Consider the following 22,202-nt stretch of genomic DNA (forward strand, 5'->3'; position numbering starts at 1 on the left):
AGAGGAAACCAGGTGAGTGACTTGACTCATGAATTCCTCTAGCAGTGTGTTGTGACACGTGTGACGTATCGTCTACCAGGGACTCTTATTAGAGACGCAGAGCCCAAAGACTGCTAGGGGCTGGTCGCGTGGGCACCCCCTGTCTAGCACGTACCAAAACTCCAGACTCCCAGAAGGAAAGCAGGTTTCAGCATCGGCCACATTGCACAGTTGAGGTACAGGGCGCCACTCTTGTCAGTTTGGGGAATGATGGGAACCCTCCAGAAATCCAGGTTCCCAGACGCCAGTGAAGGGCCCACGTCTCGAGCAGGCCTTTCTAAGGACAGCAGTCTCAGGCCTGCCCTGTGAACTCTTGTCTGCACCACCCCTTGGGGATGAGGCAGTGCTCTGGCCACATCGTTAGTAGAAGCTAGGGAAGCTGGCAGGCCTGTCCGTGCAAAGGGCAGCCCCACAGCTAAGAATCTCCCATCTCCAAATGTTAGTATAATCTGAGGTCGACTCAGGCAATTTAGTTATTCCATTATCATCTGTATATTTCCTTGTTTGCTCTGTGTCTATGTATTGTACTTAGTGGTTCAGTAAAACCGCTTTCCTAACTATACTGCCGTCTCCTCTGTCCACTTCTCAGCCCCCAGGCCCACTGCGTGCTCCGTGCCAAGGCCCCCTCTCCTCACCCTGTGTGCTTAGCCACCACGTTGATCCCGCTTCCCCGAGAAGGGGGGGGAGATGGGAGCACAGAGTGCACTGCCTCTCTTTTCTTTTCCTCGGTGCTCCACGCTCACGGTGGCGTTCAGGAGGCTGTTGTATGGCTGAAATGAACAGTGTGCTACGGGGGGGGGTGGTGGTGGTATGGGGAGCGCATCTGAGTGGCATGGGGGGCAGGGGCGAGGGCTGCTCTGGGGGCTGTGCTAGTGAACACGTGAGTGGGTGAGCGTGATAGAGCTTGAGGAGCTGGGCCCGAAGGCAGAGAAAAACAGAAGGTGGGAGTTATGACAGCAGAGAGGAGAGAACTGGGGATAAATCTGAGCTTTCCAGTAGATGTTATAATAGAAGTTCCAGAAGGAGAGGACAAGACTGCGGGGAGAGAAGCCGTAATCAGAGACGCCAGGACACCTTCCCCTTTCCTGGAGAGGAAGAACAACACCCTGGACCCCGCGTCCTTCCCTAGAGGCTGGACAGCAGTAGCGAGGGCACACGGTGTGTGTACCCGTTCAGTGAACGTGAGTCAGAAGGGCCCTACTGCCTTCCACCTAGACACAGCCCGCTCAGCATTCACAGTTCTGAGATCCATTAGTTAGAGACCTTGATTGCAACCAACCTAAGTGACCTTTGAATCAGATTGGAGAAAAACCAAAGAATGTTTTATTAGGGCACTGCAGTAACAGACCAGATTCAAGCTGCCACTCAGCCAGGCCATAGGAAAAAAGTTAGGGACTGGAGTGCAGTAGGAAACTAAGAAGTGGTCCTCTCTCAGTTTGTGTTTTGTTTTCCTGTGTAATGCTGTGTTTTGTGATTTTAAGTCTTTAAAATCAGAGTTATACATGAGCATAGTTTAGAGAGACAGCTAGATGAACAGAATTTGTTAGCCCCCAGCCAGCCTGCCCCCGTTCTCGAGAGACACCACTTTTGTTTGCACTCCGTGTGTTTCATCTGGTTAGATAATAGATGTATATTGCTGCTTCTTGTTTTTCAGTTTTAGGCGTATTGTTTGATTTCTGACTTCGGAAGGTGAAGATTGAGCTGTCTTTCTGCCCTGTACCCCAGCACCCCTGAGCATTCCCTCCTGCCCCCTGCCCCCCAGAAAAAGTCCTCTCAGTGCAGCTGTGATTTCCCTTAGGTCACTATTTGGAGTTGACATCATTATGACTATTTGTTATTCAGAGCCAAACTATGGAGTAACTTAACGATGATTTTTCCTTACCTGTGTGTTTTCTTGTTTCCCGGCTGAATGACTATTTCCTTAATTCAGTGTTTTCATCTTGAAAATGTTAATGAGTGTTCACTATGTGTCAGAGACCAAGTTAAACGCTTTATATGGCTCATTCTGTTTAACCCTGATAGGAAGCCAGTTAGGTAACCCCCCACCCCCCAAACACACACCCAAACCAGTGTTTCAGTCTCCTTATCTATAACATTGGAAATAGTACTGAGGCAGGGATAAGTTAAGTCAGTTTGCCCAAGGCACCCTTCCAGGAAGTGGTGGAACAGGAATTTGAATCCAGCTGTGTCTAACTGTAGAGCCTGAGGTTTCTGGAACGTCTCTGGCACAGTTCTTGACATTACAGAATGGCATCTGGAAGCAAGGCTGGGAAGATGAGATTGGCTAGCAAAGAACTCGAAAGAGAATGGGAAAAGAAGGAGGTTATTTAAAAAAGAATCCATTTAAATGCGTGATGACGCTACATGGCGCTAGCAGTTCTCTGCCAGTTGGGTAGAAATATCATCTTGATGCCTTCATTCCACCAGATAATTCTGTCGTTTTGTTCTTAAGGGAAAAAAATCCCCTTCTGGGCCTTTAGAGCTGCTCCAGTCTGGTGTGCAGCTGCCTTCCTGGATTCTCTTTACCTCTGTCCTGCGCCCACCTCGTCCTCTCTCAGTTTACTCCAGGATTTGGGTGGAGCGTTTACACATCCTTCGGCACCTCCCTGAGCAAGGATGTCTGGGAAGTGAGTTTGTGGAGACTCCAGGTTTGAGAATGTCTGTTTTGCCATCATGACTGGCTGATAGCTTCTGCAGAATTTTACCTTGGAATTCATTTTCCCTCAAAATTTTGAAGACTTGCTTTCTAGGTCTCTAGAGGATTGTTGAGGTCTAAAGCCATTCTGATTCCAGGTTCTTTGTACATGACTTGTTTCATTTTGATTTTTTTTCTGTCATGATTCTCATAGGATCTTTGTTTTGTCTCTGATGCTCTGAAATTTTGTGCTCACGTTTCATGGTTTGGATCCAATTTGTACCCATGTGCTGGGCCCTTTCAATTTAGAAACTTCTGGCTTCAGTTCTTGGTTCTTTCTTCTTGAATATCAGTATTTCTTTAATGATCTCTCCATCTTTTCCGTTCTTCTCTCACTGGAACTCTTGTTGGGCATGTGATACTTCTTGCACTGACACTCTGATTTTTATTTCTTCTTCATTCTTTCCTACGTCTGTGTTTTGTTTGTGTTTAAATTTTGGAGGACATTTTTTCAGCTTTATCATCAAATCTTCTGAGTCTTTTATTTTGCTTCCTGGTTTTTTTTTTTTTTTTTTTTTTAATGATTATTCTGTGTTTATTTTATTTATTTTATTAATGGCTGTGTTGGGTCTTCGTTTCTGTGCGAGGGCTTTCTCTAGTTGTGGCAAGCGGGGGCCACTCTTCATCACGGTGCGCGGGCCTCTCACTATCGCGGCCTCTCTTGTTGCGGAGCACAGGCTCCAGACGCGCAGGCTCAGTAATTGTGGCTCATGGGCCCAGCCGCTCCGCGGCATGTGGGATCTTCCCAGACCAGGGCTCGAACCCGTGTCCCCTGCATTGGCAGGCAGATTCTCAACCACTGCGCCACCAGGGAAGCCCATGCTTCCTGGTTTTTAATTTAGTTATAACAGTTTTATTGAAGTATAATTCACTTACCATAAAGTTCATCCTTTTAATATGTACAGTTAGGTGGTTTTTAGCCTATTCACAGTTAACACAACCTGGTCGCCACTTGTAAAACATGTTTACCCTGACCTGTGCCCCCGCCAAGAAACCTCTTAAGCATCAGCAGTCATCCCCCTTCCCCAGCCCGCAAGTCCCTGGCTATCACTAGGCTACTTTCTGTCTCTCTGGATTTGCTTATTATGGACAATTCATATGAATGGAATCATACGGCGTGTAGCTTTTTGCGACGAGCTTCTTTCACTGAGCAGGTTTTCAAGGTTCATTCACATTGTAGCATGTGCCATTCATTCCTGTTCATTGTCAAATATTCACATTGCATGGCTGTACCACATTTTATTTATTCATTCATCAGGTGATGATGGTTCATCCATTTATCAGTTGCCATTTAGTTTATTTCCACTTTTTGGCTAGTGTGAATAAATGCTCCTTTAAATAAGAGTGTACAAATGTGGCATGGGCATGTTTTCAGTTCTCCTGGGCATATACTTAGGAATGGAATTGCTACATCATCGAATTAACTGTTTAGCATTTTGAGGAGTGTCAGATTATTTCCACAGCAGCTGCACATTTCCTGTTCCACCAGCAATGCTGTGGGGGCTCCAGTTGCTCTACATCCTCACCAGCACTTGTTATTGTCTGTCATTTTGATTTCAGCCATCCTCGTGGGTGTTTTTAATTTTTAAAAACTTTTTGAAAAACTTCCAAGAACTCTGAGTATTCCTTTTAAAAATAGCTGCTTGTTCTTGTTTTATGAATATAACATCATTTATCTCAGGTCATGTTAATTAGTACCTTTAAAGGTTTCTCAGTTTTTGTCTACTCCAAGTTGCTTTGGTTCGTTTTGTTTTGGTCTCTCTTTCATGTTACAGGTTTCTGTCTGATGTTTGGAAATCTTCGATTGTTTGTTCATATTAAGAGCGGTAGCTAATACAGTGATGGCTGCAGAATGCTGAGTGTTGTGGGCTTTCGGACCCTGAGCTTCATTGCAATAGGTCTGGGTGGGCCACTTATTGATTGAAGAATATCTCATGTTGCTACTTTAGATCTTGTCTCCAGGCTGGTTAGATTTCCTCAGAGAAACTGCTTCTAGACTCCTGCCTGGAGGGCAAAAGGATTGGCTGCCACTGTCTGGGAGCTTAATGGGGAGAAGCAGGCGGTCAGTATCAGCGCAGTGTGCTTAGATGTACCTGGTCCCTCTGTGTTTGGTGCATTCCACCTGCCCCAGGTGTTCACAGTGTTCCAGGCAGAGGCTTCTTCAAAAAGCAGACCTCCTCCCGCTGGATGGGGGAGGGGCAGTTTCCTGGTAGCAGAGCGGAGTGGGGATTTGAGGGTTCATGCTTACCAGGAAGCTTGCAACTAGTTCTCGTCTTAGTGACCCCCGCCCAGCCTTCCTGAGGACCCTGGCCCCTCCGTGCTTGTTGAAGTTTTGCAGTGTAAACTGAGAATTGAGTGGTTTGCCCCCCTTGCCCCGCCACCTGCCTCTCCTGGGTCTGCTAAATCAGTATTCTCAAGTCTGCTTTCCTGTGTTCATTTGTCTTTTATCCACTTCTCATCCTTGTGGGTTTGGCCTTTGGGGAAAAGAAATCCCTTGACTTTAGTTTTAGCTGGTTTTAGGGAGGGAGTAAAAGCAGATGCATTATTTACCCTCTCTGCCTAGAAATCTGCCGTGTAGAATTTATTTTTTACATAATGAAAGATTTTTTTTAAATGTGGAAAGCCAAATACACTAAAGTTATTGAATAGTCCATTCATTGCCCTTTGATTTATAATGTTCAGAGTCTCTACTGTACACAAGAATCAATTCTAGAATAAAGATAGAAATAAGAAAAAAGGGCATAAAAGTACTAGAATAACATATGGAAGACTCCTTATGATTTAGCATCTTAGGTGGGGTAGAGCCTTCTAAATATATTAGGAAACCAAAATTTAAGAAAAATGACAGATTCAACTATGTGAATATTTAAAACTACTGTATTCATATGTAGTTGTATGTTAATGATCAATTGAGAAACATACACAAGTATATATTTGTAACTTTTGGACCAGATGTTACTGTTCCTCATATATTGCAGCTCATAAGACAAGTGCAACCACACCAATGAGCAAATGATATAAGGGGCCGTTTTTCTTACTAAAAGAAAAATGATGAATGGCCAGAGGAGATAAGGAAGATTTCTCAGTATCACGCATAAAGAAATATAAATGAAAAATATGTCTGTGAGATTACCAAAGCTCCCAGCTGTCAGTAATGCAGGGAGCCTATTTGGACTTTATCCTAGGGGAAACTGGAAGTGTCTCCCAGAGAACTGGGCAAGGAGATACATTGCCTGTTGTTAGTAAAGACTGAAAAGGACCTAACTGGCCTTCAGTGGAGAATTGGTGAATTGCGTACATCCAAACGTATTTTAAATATATAGTGACACTTCTGAAAGGATATATACAAAAAGTAACAGTGATTTTTGACACGTGTTATGATGAGGTAACATATACTTTTTACTTCATGTATTTTAATGTATAGATTTTTTACTTTAGTAAATATGTTACATGTATGACTGCAAAGAAAATGCACATATTAGCATGGAGGGAAATAGTTCTGTAATTCTCAAAATTAGTTAGATTACCTAGATAGAAAAAGATGTTTTGGGGATAATTAATGAAAAATAAATTCTTATTTCTGAAGTGTTTATCAGTGAAAAAAAGGAGACATTAAAGGAAAAAGTCACTTAAAAGAAAATCTGTTCAGTTTTAAATCTTAGGAACATTTTGAACAGTGTAACTAATGTTTTTTACTGTCAAGTTGAGAGCAGTAATTTAGAGCCACATTTGTAGTTTGTCCTAAAGTGTAACATAGATCCTTATAAAAAGAAGTTTCACTGAATCTTGGCCCCATTTTAATATTCCTATTTGCTTTTCCCATGTTATTTTTATTTTTTTGCTGTTTTTAATAATTTACGTGTATTTTTGGATTAAGTCCTTTCAGAAATAATGTGGAGTGAAGTGTAGACTGATGGTTAGTAGTAATCAGTGAACTAAAGTAATGGATATTTATTGAGCTCTCGCAGTGAAAAAGCACGCACAGTCAGAGCATCAGTACAGCTGCCTTGCTGTTAGAGTGACATCATTCAGGTAAAGAGATTCAGAGAAATGCAGCATGGGCTCAAGGTCACACAATACCTCTGTGGGTTTATACTCAACATAAATAATAGATTTACCTATTTCTGTTTATATAATACAGTGAACAGTATGTTTGTATTTTATAATAAATGTTACAGAAAAATTAATAAAGTAGCTTATATTATAAAAGCAAATAGCTAACTGTAGCTTTTTTTTCTTTCAGAATTTAAATGAATATGTTGAAGCATTAATTACCCTGAAGCAAAAAATTATTAATACAGAGTGAGTATGTTTTCCTCTGTTTGGCCGAACTTCGTGAACCTGACATACAGGCTGGAGCAGGTGGTGGTGGTGTTAGGCCCCCTCGGGCTGAGAGTGGAGCTGGGGCTGCTCACCTGGTGCCTGTGTGGTGTGGGTTATAATGGAACCTCCTCAGGGCCGTCCCTCGGCAGCGAGAGCGCGGGGTCCTAACCGCTGGGCCGCTGGGGAGTTACCAGTGCTCAGACCTTTACAACGAGGCTCAGGCTGGGCCGCTGGGGAAGTACCAGTGCTCAGACCTTTACAGCGAGGCTCAGGCTGGGCCGCTGGGGAAGTACCAGTGCTCAGACCTTTACAACGAGGCTCAGGCTGGACCGCTGGGGAAGTACCAGTGCTCAGACCTTTACAACGAGGCTCAGGCTGGACCGCTGGGGAAGTACCAGTGCTCAGACCTTTACAACGAGGCTCAGGCTGGACCGCTGGGGAAGTACCAGTGCTCAGACCTTTACAACGAGGCTCAGGCGTTAGACCATGATTTTTGCTAAACGGGAAAGTTTTTTTTAAAGCTGTTTTCTGTCTTTAAAGCCTTATTAGCTTTAGGACTGGGCATCAGATTTCTTTGTAGTAAATTTCCTGGTGTGAGATTGTTTTTTTAATCCTGTGAAAGTCACAAGAATTTATAGGCAAAGATATTACTTAGATCATAGGAATTTTAACTTAAAAACTCATATATCACTGCAGTGCTTTTAAGGAATTTAAGGTGATATGTGTATGTGTGTGCATATGTTTAATTAATTAAACATAAATTTGTTACAGGAAACCTAGGCAGAAAGGTGCCTTATACATTTGGAAACATGATTTTAACATAGTGTGATTTCTAGATTGAAAAAGTAACATAACTCTTTTCTTTGTTACAGTAATTTGTTGACAGAATATCAGAAGAAATGTGATGATATCCTTTTACTGGCTTTTTCCTTGGAATTTTTAAGAATGTAAAGAAATGTGAGAATTTTCATAGTTACTCTTTGGAAAGCGGTGCTTACAGGCTCCAAGTAGGAAGTGCCCCTGACAAGCGCAGTGAGCAGCTGTCTTCTACTCGTAACACACGTTTAATGGTCAAGGCTGCTGGCCTCCTTGTTATAGAATGTGTTTTGTTTTTGTCATTGATTTTGATTTTCTTAAGGTTTCGTAAGCTTTTTAAAGAGTAGGTCTTTTTCATTTGTACTGAGGACATGACCAGTGCCCCTTAGGTTTAGGAATAATGTGAAGCTGAACATGATGCTGTGAGAATATTTTGGGATTTCTATAAGGAGTGCGCTGTAGGAATATTCAGAATGTTGGAAAATTAACTTTTGTTAATTAGTTCTGTGACTTGTAGAGAATTAATGAATATATCCCAAATCATAGTGTAAGTTTGTATCCCCAGGACAGTCCTTGGTCTCTGCGTCACCGTTTTGTCCAGTAGCCGTTTAGAGCACCTGCAGGCCTCTGTATTTTCTTGGCAGGGCGGAAGTAGTGTGCACAATCATTCCTCCCACATCTTGTGGTGATACTTACCTGAATTAAGTGTCTCCTGTGACAGTAAACACGCATACGTGTGACCCGCAGCCTTAGCTTCAGTATTGGAGCAAATACTGCTGTTCAACTCTGGCAGTAACCTGAGGCCTGTTTCAGTATTATTTCTGGCATTCCTAAACTTCTATGTCATCACCAGTTGTTTGTTTGTGTTGGTACCATTGTATCTAATTTGTGTGATTAGAGTAATAAAATCAAGGCATAGCATTTCGATTTATTTTTAGTATCTCAAGTTTTACATTCAAAAAAATAGGTCTTTGAAAATTTCCTCGTGTGCTTTATTGAAGCTATCAGTTTAACTATAAATGTATGTTATTGCAAGAGTAATATCTTTGATTTTGAAAGCTGTACAGAAACAGTTATTATAAACACTTCTAATTAGCTAAATAGGGAAATAGACAGTTAATTCCAGTATTAGGAAAATATGTGTTCATTGTATCGTTTTTGGAGGAAATGGTATGAACTTTTTGAGGTAATTACAAATGTAATCTAGCAGGGAAATTATTGATTTACTTTTCTAAAATTTATAAAATTTTAAAATCAAAATTATTAGTAATTTATTAAAAATTGATAAAACTTTTTGATTATTCTTGAATTTCCCTTCTGCAGTGTGCTAATCTGCTTCAGCCTCAACTATAGGTAAATACAGATTTTTTTAAAAACACATCTGGCATTTGCTCACAATATGTATTCATTGTACCTCAAGTATGCAGTTGTTTGCTCTACAACCTGAGGTGCCAGTGTTGCAGGTTTAATATGGCTTCTTGTGTGACTCGATTCTTTACTCTTTTGTGTCATTCTGACTGTTTTGTTGTTTATTAGTTCCTCTTTGTACAGGGCAGAGAGTATATTTTATTTTCATCAGATATTTTTTGAATTTTTCTTTCTTGCAAAGACTGCAGTAATTTAGGATGAAACTCCTTAATCTTCAGAAGTTTACATTCTAATAGAGGAGGGTACAGATGTGTTGTGACCAACAGACATTTCTATATTGTGATATGAGAGTAGGATTTGACAGGCGGTGAAACTTAAAGGAATGACTTTTTGCTGTCTTAGAACATTTTACTGGCAGCAATGATGGGAAATGAAGTTACCAAATTGTGCAGACTGTAAAAGTGAAAGGTTTTCTAGATTTTATGTTCTCCCTGTATTTCTTTTCTCATTGCTCGTTAAATACATATATATATTTAATTCATTCAATATTTATATTCATTAAATATATATATACACACATATATATGTGGTTTTAGTGAGTACGTAACTCTTGTTTGCTGGAGTTGTGCTCCGGACTCTGAGAAAAGAAGGACAGGATGTTTGGGTATTCTGATATATACAGGATTCAAGGTAGTTTTCATTAGTTGCTTATTGCTTTGTCTTTATTCTTGGAATTTAATATTAATCGTATAGTTAATCAGGAATCTTTTTTAATTTAGAGAAGTACATATTTTGACTTACGGCACATGTTATAATTAATAGGAGTTAACTCAGTAAAAAGCTTTATCATATGTTGTAGATGGAACTTTGAATGTTGTTTTCTAAGAATTATGATCTTGCCTGTATGTATATTGAACACAGATTATTGAAGTTTTAAGGTGAGTTTTATCTTCAGACAAGATGAAATTGTTTTATCGTCAGTAGATAAAATTGTCACAGTTTTCTTTAACAAGTTTTACAGCTGCAGTTTGCAAGAAGGTAAGCTAGCTACCTGTTTTCTTAGTGTATTTGGGGTAGACACTTATCGGACTAGATTTTTACACAGATTCAACAAAGTGCCACATAGAATTGACCCATTATGTAGACTGGTTCTTTGATGCTCATAATAAAAGAAGATTCACATTTTCCTTACTGTTAAATTGTCCAAATGAATTTCTTACCGAGGTCTTAAATTACAGCCTAGTGTCTGATTTTCCAGTAAATTTTACTGATCTTGTGGCCACTGAGATGAAGTTTATTGCTATCAGTTATTGTTGTCTCTGTGAATTGGACAGTTTAATGTGGTTGTTTATCATGTATATTTTAATCAATTTAAAGTAGTCTTACTTAGAATTTAGTAATGCTTTATACTCTGATTACATTTATCAATTAGAAGAAGGCAAAATATGGTTATAAAATGACTCACACAGTTTGCCTATCATTGAACTGAAGTCAGTGGTGATGAACTCAGGATTGAAGAGCCGGATCACCTGGCAGATCATCCAAGCGTTCTTGTATTCTCCAGCAGATTGAGAGCCTATTGCGCTTGCTTCTCATATGGTTTCGGATGTACTTTTATTAGAAATAGACTCATGTCAGAAATAAAAAGTGATACATAAATCATTTTGGTACAAATAGAATGCATTTAAAAAGAGAGATTCTTTGTTTTTAGTTAGAAATAAAATCGAAACCAGTAGATTTATTTAATAATTCACTGTAGATACTTTTGCATAATAACGTTAGTGTGTTGTCCATTTTTAGAGAGAATATTACTCTGCATCACCAAGTGGAACAGATGCTTCAAAAAATTTCTCCTCTGCAGAAGTGTCAGGAAGAACTGGGATCTTTAAAAGCAGAGTTAGAAGAGAAAAAGGTACCTAAAGTAATTTTCCTACAAAAAGCTGTCGTCAGTAAATTAAGATCTACTTATTTACTATAATTGGGATAAGGGGACATTTTATGTCTTAACAAAGGAAATAAATGATAGTCAAGACTCGAAGTGTATTGCTATACTTAGAGAACATTAAACTAGTTGATTGATGGCTTGGTCCTTACAGTAATTATTAGTAATTAATGTAATGCTGTATTAGTTGCTTATGATTTTTGAGAGGTTCAGTAGAGGAACCATTTTAGCTATGAATTTTTATGACTTTATGTGCCCTGCATTGCTTGCCTTTTCCATTTTTCTTGCTGTAAGTGTAAAGTAACATGCAAAAGTTCAAACTTAAATTACAGAAATTATGTTTTCCATTTCAAAACCCAGTCGCACTAAGTAAAACTATTTTAAATGCTATAAACTTATTTTTTAATATAAATTTTGTTTTACTGGAGCCTTAGAAGAGAATTCATGGCTTTTACAAATTAAAAAAAACTCTGAAGCCAGTGAAGTTAGGTGGTGAGCATTAGACAAGTCGTAGCCAAGCTGGAATGATTCCTGGCTCCTCGATCTGATAGTATTTGTGTCTCCCAGTCTTCAAATTGTTTCATTTTAGGATGCCATGCACCTCTCTGAGGTTTACATACTTTAACAGTGGTCGATTTTCCTATTACTATAGAAAGTCTTTATTACATATTTAACTATGCGGTGAAAGTTAAACAGAAACAATCAAGATGTTGAATTTTGTCTACCTCTGACTACAAAGTAATGTCATCAGCCATACCTGAGAGGAAACATGAACATTGGAATCACAGCTGAATAATAAACCTAAATAGTCACTCTTTCACTGTGACGTTCAGAGAATTACTCAGTGTCTGGATCCTCCGATCCCTCATCTGTAAAAAGGGGTCATAAAGCCCGTCTCTCAGAGCTTTGGCGACTGAAGAGCTCTACACATTATATTGTACTGTGTTATCAGGCTCAGTAAGTTTCTTTCCCATTCCGTAGTGCCCGTAGCGTATACATATTGATTGGTGTTAACATATTTTCCCAAATTATCATTAAGTATAATGTTTTATTTTATATTTTTGCATAGTAGTAATAATAGCTTACATTTATTACCTCTAAAATTGCTTTAGGTTTTGTTGAATTTTAATTGGCTGCAACAAAAATATTAGTTATTCGATATTACGAAGATTTGGGGTTATTTTAAAATTAGTATATTTTAAGTTTTATAGCTCTGTTTGATTAGACTGTTTATCATATTACCTCTGTTAAGGATCTGGTTATATCCGTTAAAATGTTCAATGAATTGTACTTTGGTTTCCTGCCTAATCATATGTATTCATTTGGTTAATTTCATACTATTAAGTGATAATAATTTAGCTTATCAGGGTCAAAATCCTTATCACTGGTGGTCAGTGACTTTCAAGTTGTTGATATATATATATAGATATATATATATACACACACACACACACATTTATTTCTTTTTTAGAGTTCTCTGAAGTTGTATCAGGATACTCATCAGGAATATGCTCGTGTGAAAGAAGAATGCTTGAAAACTGATGCTCAGTAAGTAATTACTGTGGAAATAGTGTTGTCAATACTGAAAATGTGTAATGCTTAAATCAGTAGTGTTTCTCTTTTCCCCGTCTTTGGGTATGTTGACCATAATTAACCAGGTGATCTTGAACTAGTCTCACAACCTTGGTTTCCATATCTGTAAAATGGAAATTATACCTATGTTGAAGGATTAATAGGAGTAAATAAACCATCTTATGTTAAAGGCCTGCACAAAGAACTCCATAAAAGTTTTTATGTCTATATGCGTGCATGCTTGTTTGTCTGTATTTTGTATTCATAGAGAAAACATGATTACCGTCTCACTTCTTTGTACCATTCCTTTAATAGATATCATCTGGAATGGGTGTCTGTGTTCCATTAATGAAGGGGGCTCTTCCAAAGAAGTCAGTTGATTGTTTTGAAGTTTAATACTATATTCACGTTGTTTACAAAACTCCTGAGCTACACATACAGTAGCTTAATGTAGATGCGATGTCACAGTAATTCAGAGACTTTCTCAAAGGGTTTCCTACCTTCTCTGACTCAGAAATCTATCCTAAAACAAGTTCAGTTTTCTAGCCACTGCCTCCTGTAAAATGGTGGTATGGATATTGTCTACCTATGCTCCTGTGCTCCATAACGTGCTCCTGAAAGTAACCTCACCTAGTCAGGTGCTGGACTGAGTCCACGATGCCACCTGGACACATCAGCTTGGCTCAGAGATGAGCCACACAGGCATGATATGCCACAAAAATGCAGAGTTTTAAAAATCCATTTTACAGATATTACACAGTAAACAGCATACTATTCTTTCTGAAGTTTACCTTCAAAACAATTGCTGGTATTTTTAATGATTGATGTGTTATGCTTGTGACTAACATTTTCTTTATTATGTAAATCTCAATAATTTAAAAAATCATGTATATCACAAATTGTGAAGTTACTTTTTTTTAACCATTTTAATTTATACAATTATATTATCAGGAAGAAGAAACTAGAAGCCAAGGTGAAGAAGCTGGAAGGTAATTGGTACTCTTGTCGTCCAGCTAATGGAAGTCATCGTCTTTGTATGAATGATTGGTAACTGTACAAGGCTGTGGTACTTGGTCAGGTAGTTGAGTCCTGGGTTTTGATGGTGCATCCCTGGATGAGTGCATTAAGGGTACCATTAGGAAGAAGGTTGAATACTGTACTTCTCTCAGTTACTGGATAGACATGGAGATGGAATGTGGCATATCCTTGAAGTGTTCACTCAAAATAATAACAGCCCATACTTTTACTGTAAAAAGCAGCGATCAAGAAAAGGACTTAAATTTTGAAAGTTGAATCTCATGGGGCCCTCTCATTTTTTACTAATGAAATAAATGGTTAGTAGAAAAGGATACTACTTTTTGTACTGAGAAACTTGATGTATTTGGATGGTTGTGACACACTCATGATGGAGAGATTTCTGTGAGATTCCCTACACTGGGAATTTCCGCTGTGTCCCTGCCCACTCCCCCACCCCCGCCGGCACCCCAAGTTTGGTCAGGGCCTTCTGTCTACACTGAGCAGGCAGAGGGCCACACGAGGGTCTGCTCAGCCCTCCTGTGGCAGCTAAGAGCCCTTTCAGGAATTGAATCCGAGATCTTTTCTTCTGTTTTCTCCTCCTTCATTGGGTGGTTGTGACATGGAAATAACATCAAGTAGAGACAAGTGTGACCTGCCAGCCCACCCCTGGTCCCTTCCTCCTTTCTCTCCGGCGCAGGCTGGGGCTGCCCTTGTAGCTGTGGGGCTCATGGGCCTGCTCTGTCCTCTGCTTCAGAGAACGGGGTTTTTTTTTTTTTTTTTTTAATTGAAGTATAGTTGATTTACAATGTTGAGTTAATTTCTGCTGTACAGAGTGATTCAGTTATACATATATAAACATTCTTTTTTTTAATATTCTTTTCCATTATGGTTTACTACAGGATATTGAATAGAGTTTCCCTGTGCTAGACAGGAGGACCTTGTTGGTATCCATTCTGTATATGATAGTTTGCATCTGCTAACCCCAAACTCCTACTCCATCCTTCCCCCAGCCCCCATTGGCAACCGCAAGTCTGTCGGAGAACAGTTTATTTTCATTTCAAGTGTGAAGTGAGAATTTGAATAGAAGTTGCTGAATATATTTCCAGTCATTAACTTGCCTTAATTGAGCCCAGTTTTTCAGACTTAGGTTCTAAATATTTTGCTAACAAGTTTTCCTCTGATTTGGTTGTTGCACAAACATTGAGTGTGGCAGTAAGTACAACATCACTGTGTTCTTTCTCAGTATTACCTTCTCTCGCTAGTGTGTGGAGATGTGTCTATTTAAGGAAAATTTTTAAAGGGATCTAAAATGCCTGTGAGACTATATGAAGCTTTTGCAGCAAACTTCCTTTGAAGCGGAAGTGTATTTCCCATGTGACAAAAATATTTTTCTAGTAAGTGACAGGGCATAATAATCAGGTAAAGAAATACTCAAGTTTGTTAGAGGAATCAGGAGAGGATTGTTACTGTGGTGTTTATAGGATTTTACTTTTCACAGCAATTGTGTATGAACATATTCAGATAAAGTCAATACTGCTCAGGTTAATAGTATATTTGAACCATTCAGTGCTTCAGAACCAAAAACTCGAGTTAAGAATTTGCTCTAGATCCACAGGAGAGCTATAAAAATACCTTAAAAGTAGATCTATGTAAAGATATTGGGACTTAGGATGACTTGGCTTGATGCAAGGGAACTCCAGGCAGGAAGGAGTAAAAATATAGTAAACATTGAGAAGATTGTCTCTTCCCCCAAATGAAGAAAATGGTCTTAACTATTGCTTGATAAGATCACAGTTCTCAGTCTCTAAAACTTGAATGTTCCTGATTGTTGAACAAGGGGACCACAGCCTCTCCCTCTGAAGATCGTGTACACTGGCGTGTTGCCTGACCAAAGGGTCGCGGTTGGCTTGTTTCAGGATTGGAAGGGAGTCTTAGGGCCTGGATGCCAAGTCTTCAGTTTTGTAGATAATAGTTTAGACAAAAGTGTTCCTGCATTTATCCCTGATTCTGCTACAATACTGAAAGAACAGTAACTTTTTACAGAATTTGTTTCAAATTTTAAGAAACGAGCAAAGCTCTCAATAGGTTATTTTGAGAATTTCATTAATGGTGATTATAAATGTGGTAAATTACTTTTCTCTCTTATTTCACTGCACTCTTTAAATAAAGAGGCTGCTGTCAAGCAAACTCAGGACTTCAAGCAACTAAGGAATGAAAAGAAAATACTTGAAAAGGAATTTAGGAAGACACAGGTAATAGATAACAGCAGTGCCCACGCATGTTCAGATCTTCCCTGCGGGACTCCTTGGGTCCTCTGTAAGCCCCGTGGGTCCTCGTCATGAGGAGTCACACGTGAGGCCCCCAGCTGAGGGCAGTCAGCAGTGCCCCTGGGTTGCCCCCTCTTACATCCCGTCTAGAACTAGCACTCCTTTATCCACTGCAAACACTGCTCGTGTTTTGTTTTCACAGGAAAAGCTTGATGAATTTTCTAAACAGAAAAATGAAAAGGGTGAGTATTCAGTTAATGCTTACTTAAGAATTCTGTTTTGACACACAGTATTTTCTAACTGTTTTTTCCCCACATTTTAGAGTTGAGACATATTGGAACACAAATTTCAAGTGATTCTTATGGAAGCATCGATAAAAGTGAGTATACTACAAATTTAGTTTCAATCTCTTTGCATTTCTTTTAGTGGTTTGGGAGGTTGCTTGTTACTCTTACCTATAATTGTGGGAATTCCTGGGCTTGTACATGTTTTTTGTTAGAAGAAGCCATCTCCTATTTCCTGTCTTCATTAGATCTGTGTATGTTATCACCTTGCTGTCTGATAGAATAATACAGTGAATGAAAGAGTCAAAAAGCAGTATTCCTTGGGAAAGAAAACTGGGAGAGCTATACTTTCCACACTTTTCAATAAATGAGTATAGTTTCCTCATTAGATTACAATTTATCAAGTTAATGTATTAGATTTCATAGGTGCCAAATATATAAAAATGGTTAAAGTCAGGCAGGGAAACTGTGGAGTCAAAGCCGTGGGGTGTATTGTTGGAAGACAGAAGGGTTTAGGGAAGGCCGGAAGTTACACAGAGGAGTGCCGTGGTGCTCACAGGACAGGGACGTCCCCAGCGCCCCCGGCACACTGAGCTTGCTACCTCGTGGACGGGGAGGTGTAACATGAGAAGTGGGGACGCTGGAGTTTCATGTCAGTCTTTCTACTTACTGTTTGACCCTTGGCCATTGACTTCCCTTCTTTGTGTTTTCATTCCTAGTTGTAAAAAAGAGATTATGAATTTCTTCTCTGCCTATCTTGTACTATTTTGGTAGAGATAAATTTAAAAAGGCAAATAAATAAATAATGGTATTTTCAAAGTAAATAATGGTATTTTCATGTCACTCATGTTTTCTCCAAGTGGAAATTATTAAAACCACTTACACTGTTTTGTGCAAGTATATAGTGTCTCTTCAGAAGTCTCCTTTACCTTTTTTCCTTCCTTTAATTTTTTTTTTTTTTTAATCCATAGATCAAGGCTTAAGACTAACAGTTGATACTTTGCAGTTGCCCAGGCCCTGAGTCTGTTTATCACTATCACTGATGCATAATTCCATGTGCTTTTGACTTTTCTTCCTCCTCTGAGGTGTGGAAAGTGAGACTTTGAGTAACAGGTGCTGCTGAGAGAAGCAGGACTCGGCAGCACTGGGCTTTCCCAGCTGACAGTCAGGTGTGGAGTTTAAGCATCTTTCTTGTAGGGTTCTGCTGTCCTCAGGCCTCACTATTTAAAACACAGCCGTCACCCCCTTCTGTAGTTGCTCTCTAGCCTTACATTCTCTTGTTCCTTCAAAGAACTAGTTACTTTCTCAAGTAAAATCTTTTTTTTATTTTTTTTTATTTTTTTTATCTATCCTCACTGTGAGGGAAGGGATACTGTTTATTTTACTTTTTCCAAACAAGTAAATAAATGAAGTCTTTAGGAATCTGCTGATTATTCAGCTGTGGACCTTGATGGGCTTAATTCCTAATTCTTAAGTATATCTTTAACACTTTTCTTTGTTCACACCTGACTTCTGAAAAAACCTTACGAGTTAGGCAGAAAGAGCACTGGGTCGGCTTCACTTTTGAGAAGACTGCCTGGGGGCTTTGTTGGTCTGCCTTCCTTTCAGATTCCAATAAAAATGGCAGAAGATTAAGAAGAAAAGAAAAGAATAGTTAAAAAGTGCTAGAAATTAATGAGGAAGGTGTAAAGCAGGTGGTGTCAGTTGGTGAGGAAACCCCAAATTACAGAGAAAAACAGCAGCCCTCAAAAAGCAGGTTTTCACTGCAGAAGTCTGTGCTCCCCAAATCACAGGAGTGGGCATGGGAGAAGGAGCAGTGCATTAGCAATTTGCCAGGTGACTGATTAAGGGGCGAAAAGCCTGCAGCCTTCTGGCTTCAGAAACTGTTCCTGGCAATAGTCCACAGGCTGTGGCCCGAAGTTTAGTTCTCTAAAGTGTTTGTTAGGACATGGGAAGACCCGGAGTGGGTGTGGATGTCAGAAAATTGGGTTAATTATGGCTGCTTTGAAGGATAGCCCCTCCTGTTCCCAGAAAATGAGATATTTGTATACGCCATGTAAGTCCTCACAACCGTATTCACTCTGCTTCCTCCTTCTGAAGACAGGGTCCTGTAGGTTCATGAGATGAGGACCTGCATTTATTGCCAGAGTATGAATAGGACTAAAAATGGAGCCTGTAGAAATGTACTCTGGCTGTGAGAGACGTCACTGAGAAAAAGCAGTGACAGGAAAGAAAGGCACCGAGCTCAAGAGAAACTAGTCCCTGAGGAAACTGTGTTAAATCATGAACAAGAAGAAAATGATAACAATTGAAATAGTGTCTTTAGAGAACATCTAAGAACATATCCGTAGTCTGCTGATGTGAAATCTGAGTTGGGGTTCTCAAATATTAAAAATACGTTGTAGAAATAAACCCACTCGAAAGGCTGGATTGTTGAGTGGACAAATAGAAGATTGCTATAATGAACCAGGAGATTTAATTGTGGACATCTGTGAGAATCTGGTGTAAAAAGATAAGGAAATAAAAGGTATTAGGGAAAACCTAAGACTCTGGAGCATAGAGCCAGCCAGGTGTTGTTAATAGTCATCTAGGACTTCCCAGAGGGGAGAACAGAGCTGTAAGGAGAGAATGTGATCAAGAAATTCTATAGAAAGAAACTTCCCAGAGCAGGACACTGATAAAATATTTGTATTAGAAAAGCCTCCCAGCTGTAGAGCATGATTTTTATGTATGATCTCCATCTCTGACTTGTTCAAAGGAAATACATTTAAAATGAAATGAAGCAGAAAGATTGAATATAGGAGGATGGATAAAGAAATTCCAAGCAAATGCTAACTTGAAAGCAGTAACACAAGGCAAAGAAATAATTCACACCTAGAAATGAATTTACATGGATTAAAAGGAAATATTTAGATAGATTAAAGGTACAATTCATCAAGAAGATACTGCTCTTATGACCTTTGAGCATAAAACTATGTCAAGTAAAATGCTTGGATATTCTAGGGGGAATAACCAAATCTGTTTTCATAGGAGACTTCAGTGTGTTTCTCAGAAATACAGAGTAAAAGCAAGAATTTAAACAGGAGATAGAATTGGAATCATATTTGCAAGATGGATGATTTACATATAACTCTTAAACCACAAACTTTGAATTCTTTAAAATACTTCTCAAACATATATAAAAGCTGACTATTTACTAGACAACGAAAAGCTACGATCTAATATGAGATATTAAGATACTGATATTTCATAGTTTATTAATAAAAATCTCTCCTACCTCCGCCCTGAAAAACTGATAGCTGAACACACATAATAAATACAAACAAACCCCTCTTGGATAACAGAAAAAATAAAAACTGAAATACTAAACTGTTTTGGAAATAAACAAAAGCAGGGCAGTATTTATTAAAATCTTTGAGATATAGTCAATATAGTATTCAGTGAGTGGTTTGTGGTCTTAAGCGATTATGTTAGAAAGCAAGAATTACAGAAAATGAAGCAAGAATTACAGAAAATGAATGACTAAGAAGGTAGGAAAATACAGCAGAAACCTAAGGAAAATAGAAGGAAGGAATTGATGAAGATGGAGACATAAATTAATGAAATAGGAAACAAGGCATTTGATTTGGGACCATTAAAACTAATAACTGGATCTTTGCAATGCTCGTGAAACTGACAGCTCTTTGGCAAATCTGCTCAAGAAAAGAAGAAACAAAAACCGAATCACACGAGGACTGAGAAAGCTATAAAAATACATTTGGAGAATTATTTTTAATTTACAAATTTATATTCAGATTTTATCATGTTCATAAAATGGACCATTTTGTAGGAAAACATACTCAAATTGACACAGACTAGGTGTTGCAATCCTGAACAGAAAAATAACCCAGAAGAAATTTTTAAAAATAGGTAAATATCCAGCACCATGGAAGATCTAGGTGGCTTGCAGGTGAGCAAGCCTGAAGTGGAAAACTGATGTCTTTATTATTGTTTGGTTTTAGAACTTAAATAATGTAGAATGCTTCCTGTTTCATTCTCTTAGACTAGCATAACCCTGTACCAAGATCAATTAAGAATAACATGCATACATATCTTCAAGACTCAGAACTCTGTTACTTAGGAATAAAGCTACAGAAGTACTAAATAAAATTTTAAGAACTCAAATCTATTAGTAATTTAGAATATGGACAAGTTATGACTTAAGGATTTATCTCAGGAATACCACAACGACTGGTTAAGAGGAAAGTGATAGGATCATCTCAATTCAGTACCCATTCCTCATTTAAAAAAGAAAGTTGGTGAGGTAATAACAGAAAAAAACATTTTGAACTTGAGAAAGGTGAAACCCTAAGAGCATAGTCATTTCGTTCCATCCCTTCTGTGTGTGCTGGGGACCCTAAGCCATGCAGCCAGGCAGACACAAAAGAGTCGGAGCTGTGAGTGCTAATAAAGAAGAGTCAGGTTGTCCTCATTTTAAATGATGTGACTATCTATGTGGCAAAAGGAAAACAGAAGTGTAGCAGCTGGGGAAAGTGCTGGTATATACAGTGAACACGCACAATGGGCCATCATTAGCCTATCAAAACGGGTGGAATAAGAACAACCCGATCTCAGGTGGCAGCCAACCTGAGATGTCCGGGGAAAGACCTGAAAGCAGCATGCCTGCCTCCGTGAAGGAAAACTAAACCATCTGAACACATGGATAAATGCTATGTTCCTGGATCGAAAGACTCAAGGCATAAAGATGTGCATTTTCCCCACATGTATTTATAAATATACACTCTAAAACCAGATGGTGAAGGCTTATCGGAAAGAATAGCTGTTTGGAATAATAATTTAATTTTTGAAAAGGAAAATTCTGAGCCACATTCATGCCTGCACAGATATTAAAACATACTGATAAAACCATCGTGTTTAAAGAAGCGTGCTATTCACGTGGAAACTGACAAATCAGTGGAGTAGTAAAGTCCAGAAATACTGTATTCAGAGATGCCTGGATTTTGATAAAGGAGGCATTTTAAAGGATAAGGGGAAGGTGTGCAGTTCAGCTGAAGGAGGTTTTCACAACTAACGATGCCACAATGAAGATCATTTTCTGCTTTGCTGGGAATGGATAGTTCTTTTATGTTAGACTGGAAGTAATGAATGCGTGCTCAGCTGAAATAGGCCTAGCTCTGGTTAATAGTCTCCGTAAGCATAGAAAAGTAACTTTTTTTCTTTTTTTTTAAGGTTCCTTGTTTGCTGCTTTGGGTATACGTAATAAGCAGGGATCCTGGTCAGGTCATTTAAGCAAAGGGGATTACAGTATTTGGAAGCAGGCTTTTGGGTAGGTTAAATCACAATGTAGATAAACTACTTGATCACAGAATTTTGAAACTCAAAAATGGATGTACCTCACACACAGTGACAGTGGCTGATTTGGCTCAGGAGAGGTTGGAAATGTCCAGCTTTTCAAACTTCTCTGTTTTTGTGCCCCATTTGTCCTGGTCCTCTTACTATGGACTTCATTTTTTAGAGTGATGTAGTTTGCCAACTTAAATAGGGCTGACCTCTTCCAAAATTTGTGATTCCTTGTAGAAATTTTGGTTTAAAAGGTTGGTCTTTTTAGCCTCTCTAGAACTGGATTAAAGATTTCAGTATTTTCAATAAATGATTCAGTTTAAGAACTTCCAGTGAACTATAACAGAACTTAAGGGTGGACTGAAATTACCTAATACTTAATGCTATTTTCAGTTAAATTTTAACTAGTGTGGGTTGTCTTTTTATGCGTATTTGACACAAACTGTTCATGTTTATATTTTTATGAATATTTTTTGCTTTGGAACATTTTTGGGAATTTGTGTTCTTAATGTTAAATTGACTTTAAAACCATAGCATAA

At 38.8% G+C, this 22,202-nt stretch overlaps 1 protein-coding gene across 2 annotated transcripts in view; it reads left to right on the top strand.

Annotated features, from left to right (window-relative positions):
• Nucleotides 1-22,202, top strand: part of ICE1 (interactor of little elongation complex ELL subunit 1) — a 58,952-nt gene that overhangs the window by 6,755 nt on the left and 29,995 nt on the right. Inside the window, exons 2-10 of one of the 2 annotated variants that reach the window (XM_057540553.1) lie at nt 6,978-7,036; nt 7,930-7,964; nt 10,261-10,279; nt 11,042-11,153; nt 12,655-12,731; nt 13,707-13,744; nt 15,942-16,024; nt 16,242-16,281; nt 16,362-16,418. In XM_057540553.1, coding sequence (XP_057396536.1) covers nt 6,978-7,036; nt 7,930-7,964; nt 10,261-10,279; nt 11,042-11,153; nt 12,655-12,731; nt 13,707-13,744; nt 15,942-16,024; nt 16,242-16,281; nt 16,362-16,418 — 520 coding nt within the window. Of the gene's footprint in view, nt 1-6,977; nt 7,037-7,929; nt 7,965-10,260; nt 10,280-11,041; nt 11,154-12,654; nt 12,732-13,706; nt 13,745-15,941; nt 16,025-16,241; nt 16,282-16,361; nt 16,419-21,559; nt 21,650-22,202 lie in introns of those variants that run through there. The other variant, XM_057540554.1, reaches the window with a different exon arrangement.

This window comes from Balaenoptera acutorostrata, chromosome 2 (genome assembly GCF_949987535.1).
Source record: "Balaenoptera acutorostrata chromosome 2, mBalAcu1.1, whole genome shotgun sequence".
In the NCBI taxonomy this organism is placed as follows: Eukaryota; Metazoa; Chordata; class Mammalia; order Artiodactyla; family Balaenopteridae; genus Balaenoptera; species Balaenoptera acutorostrata.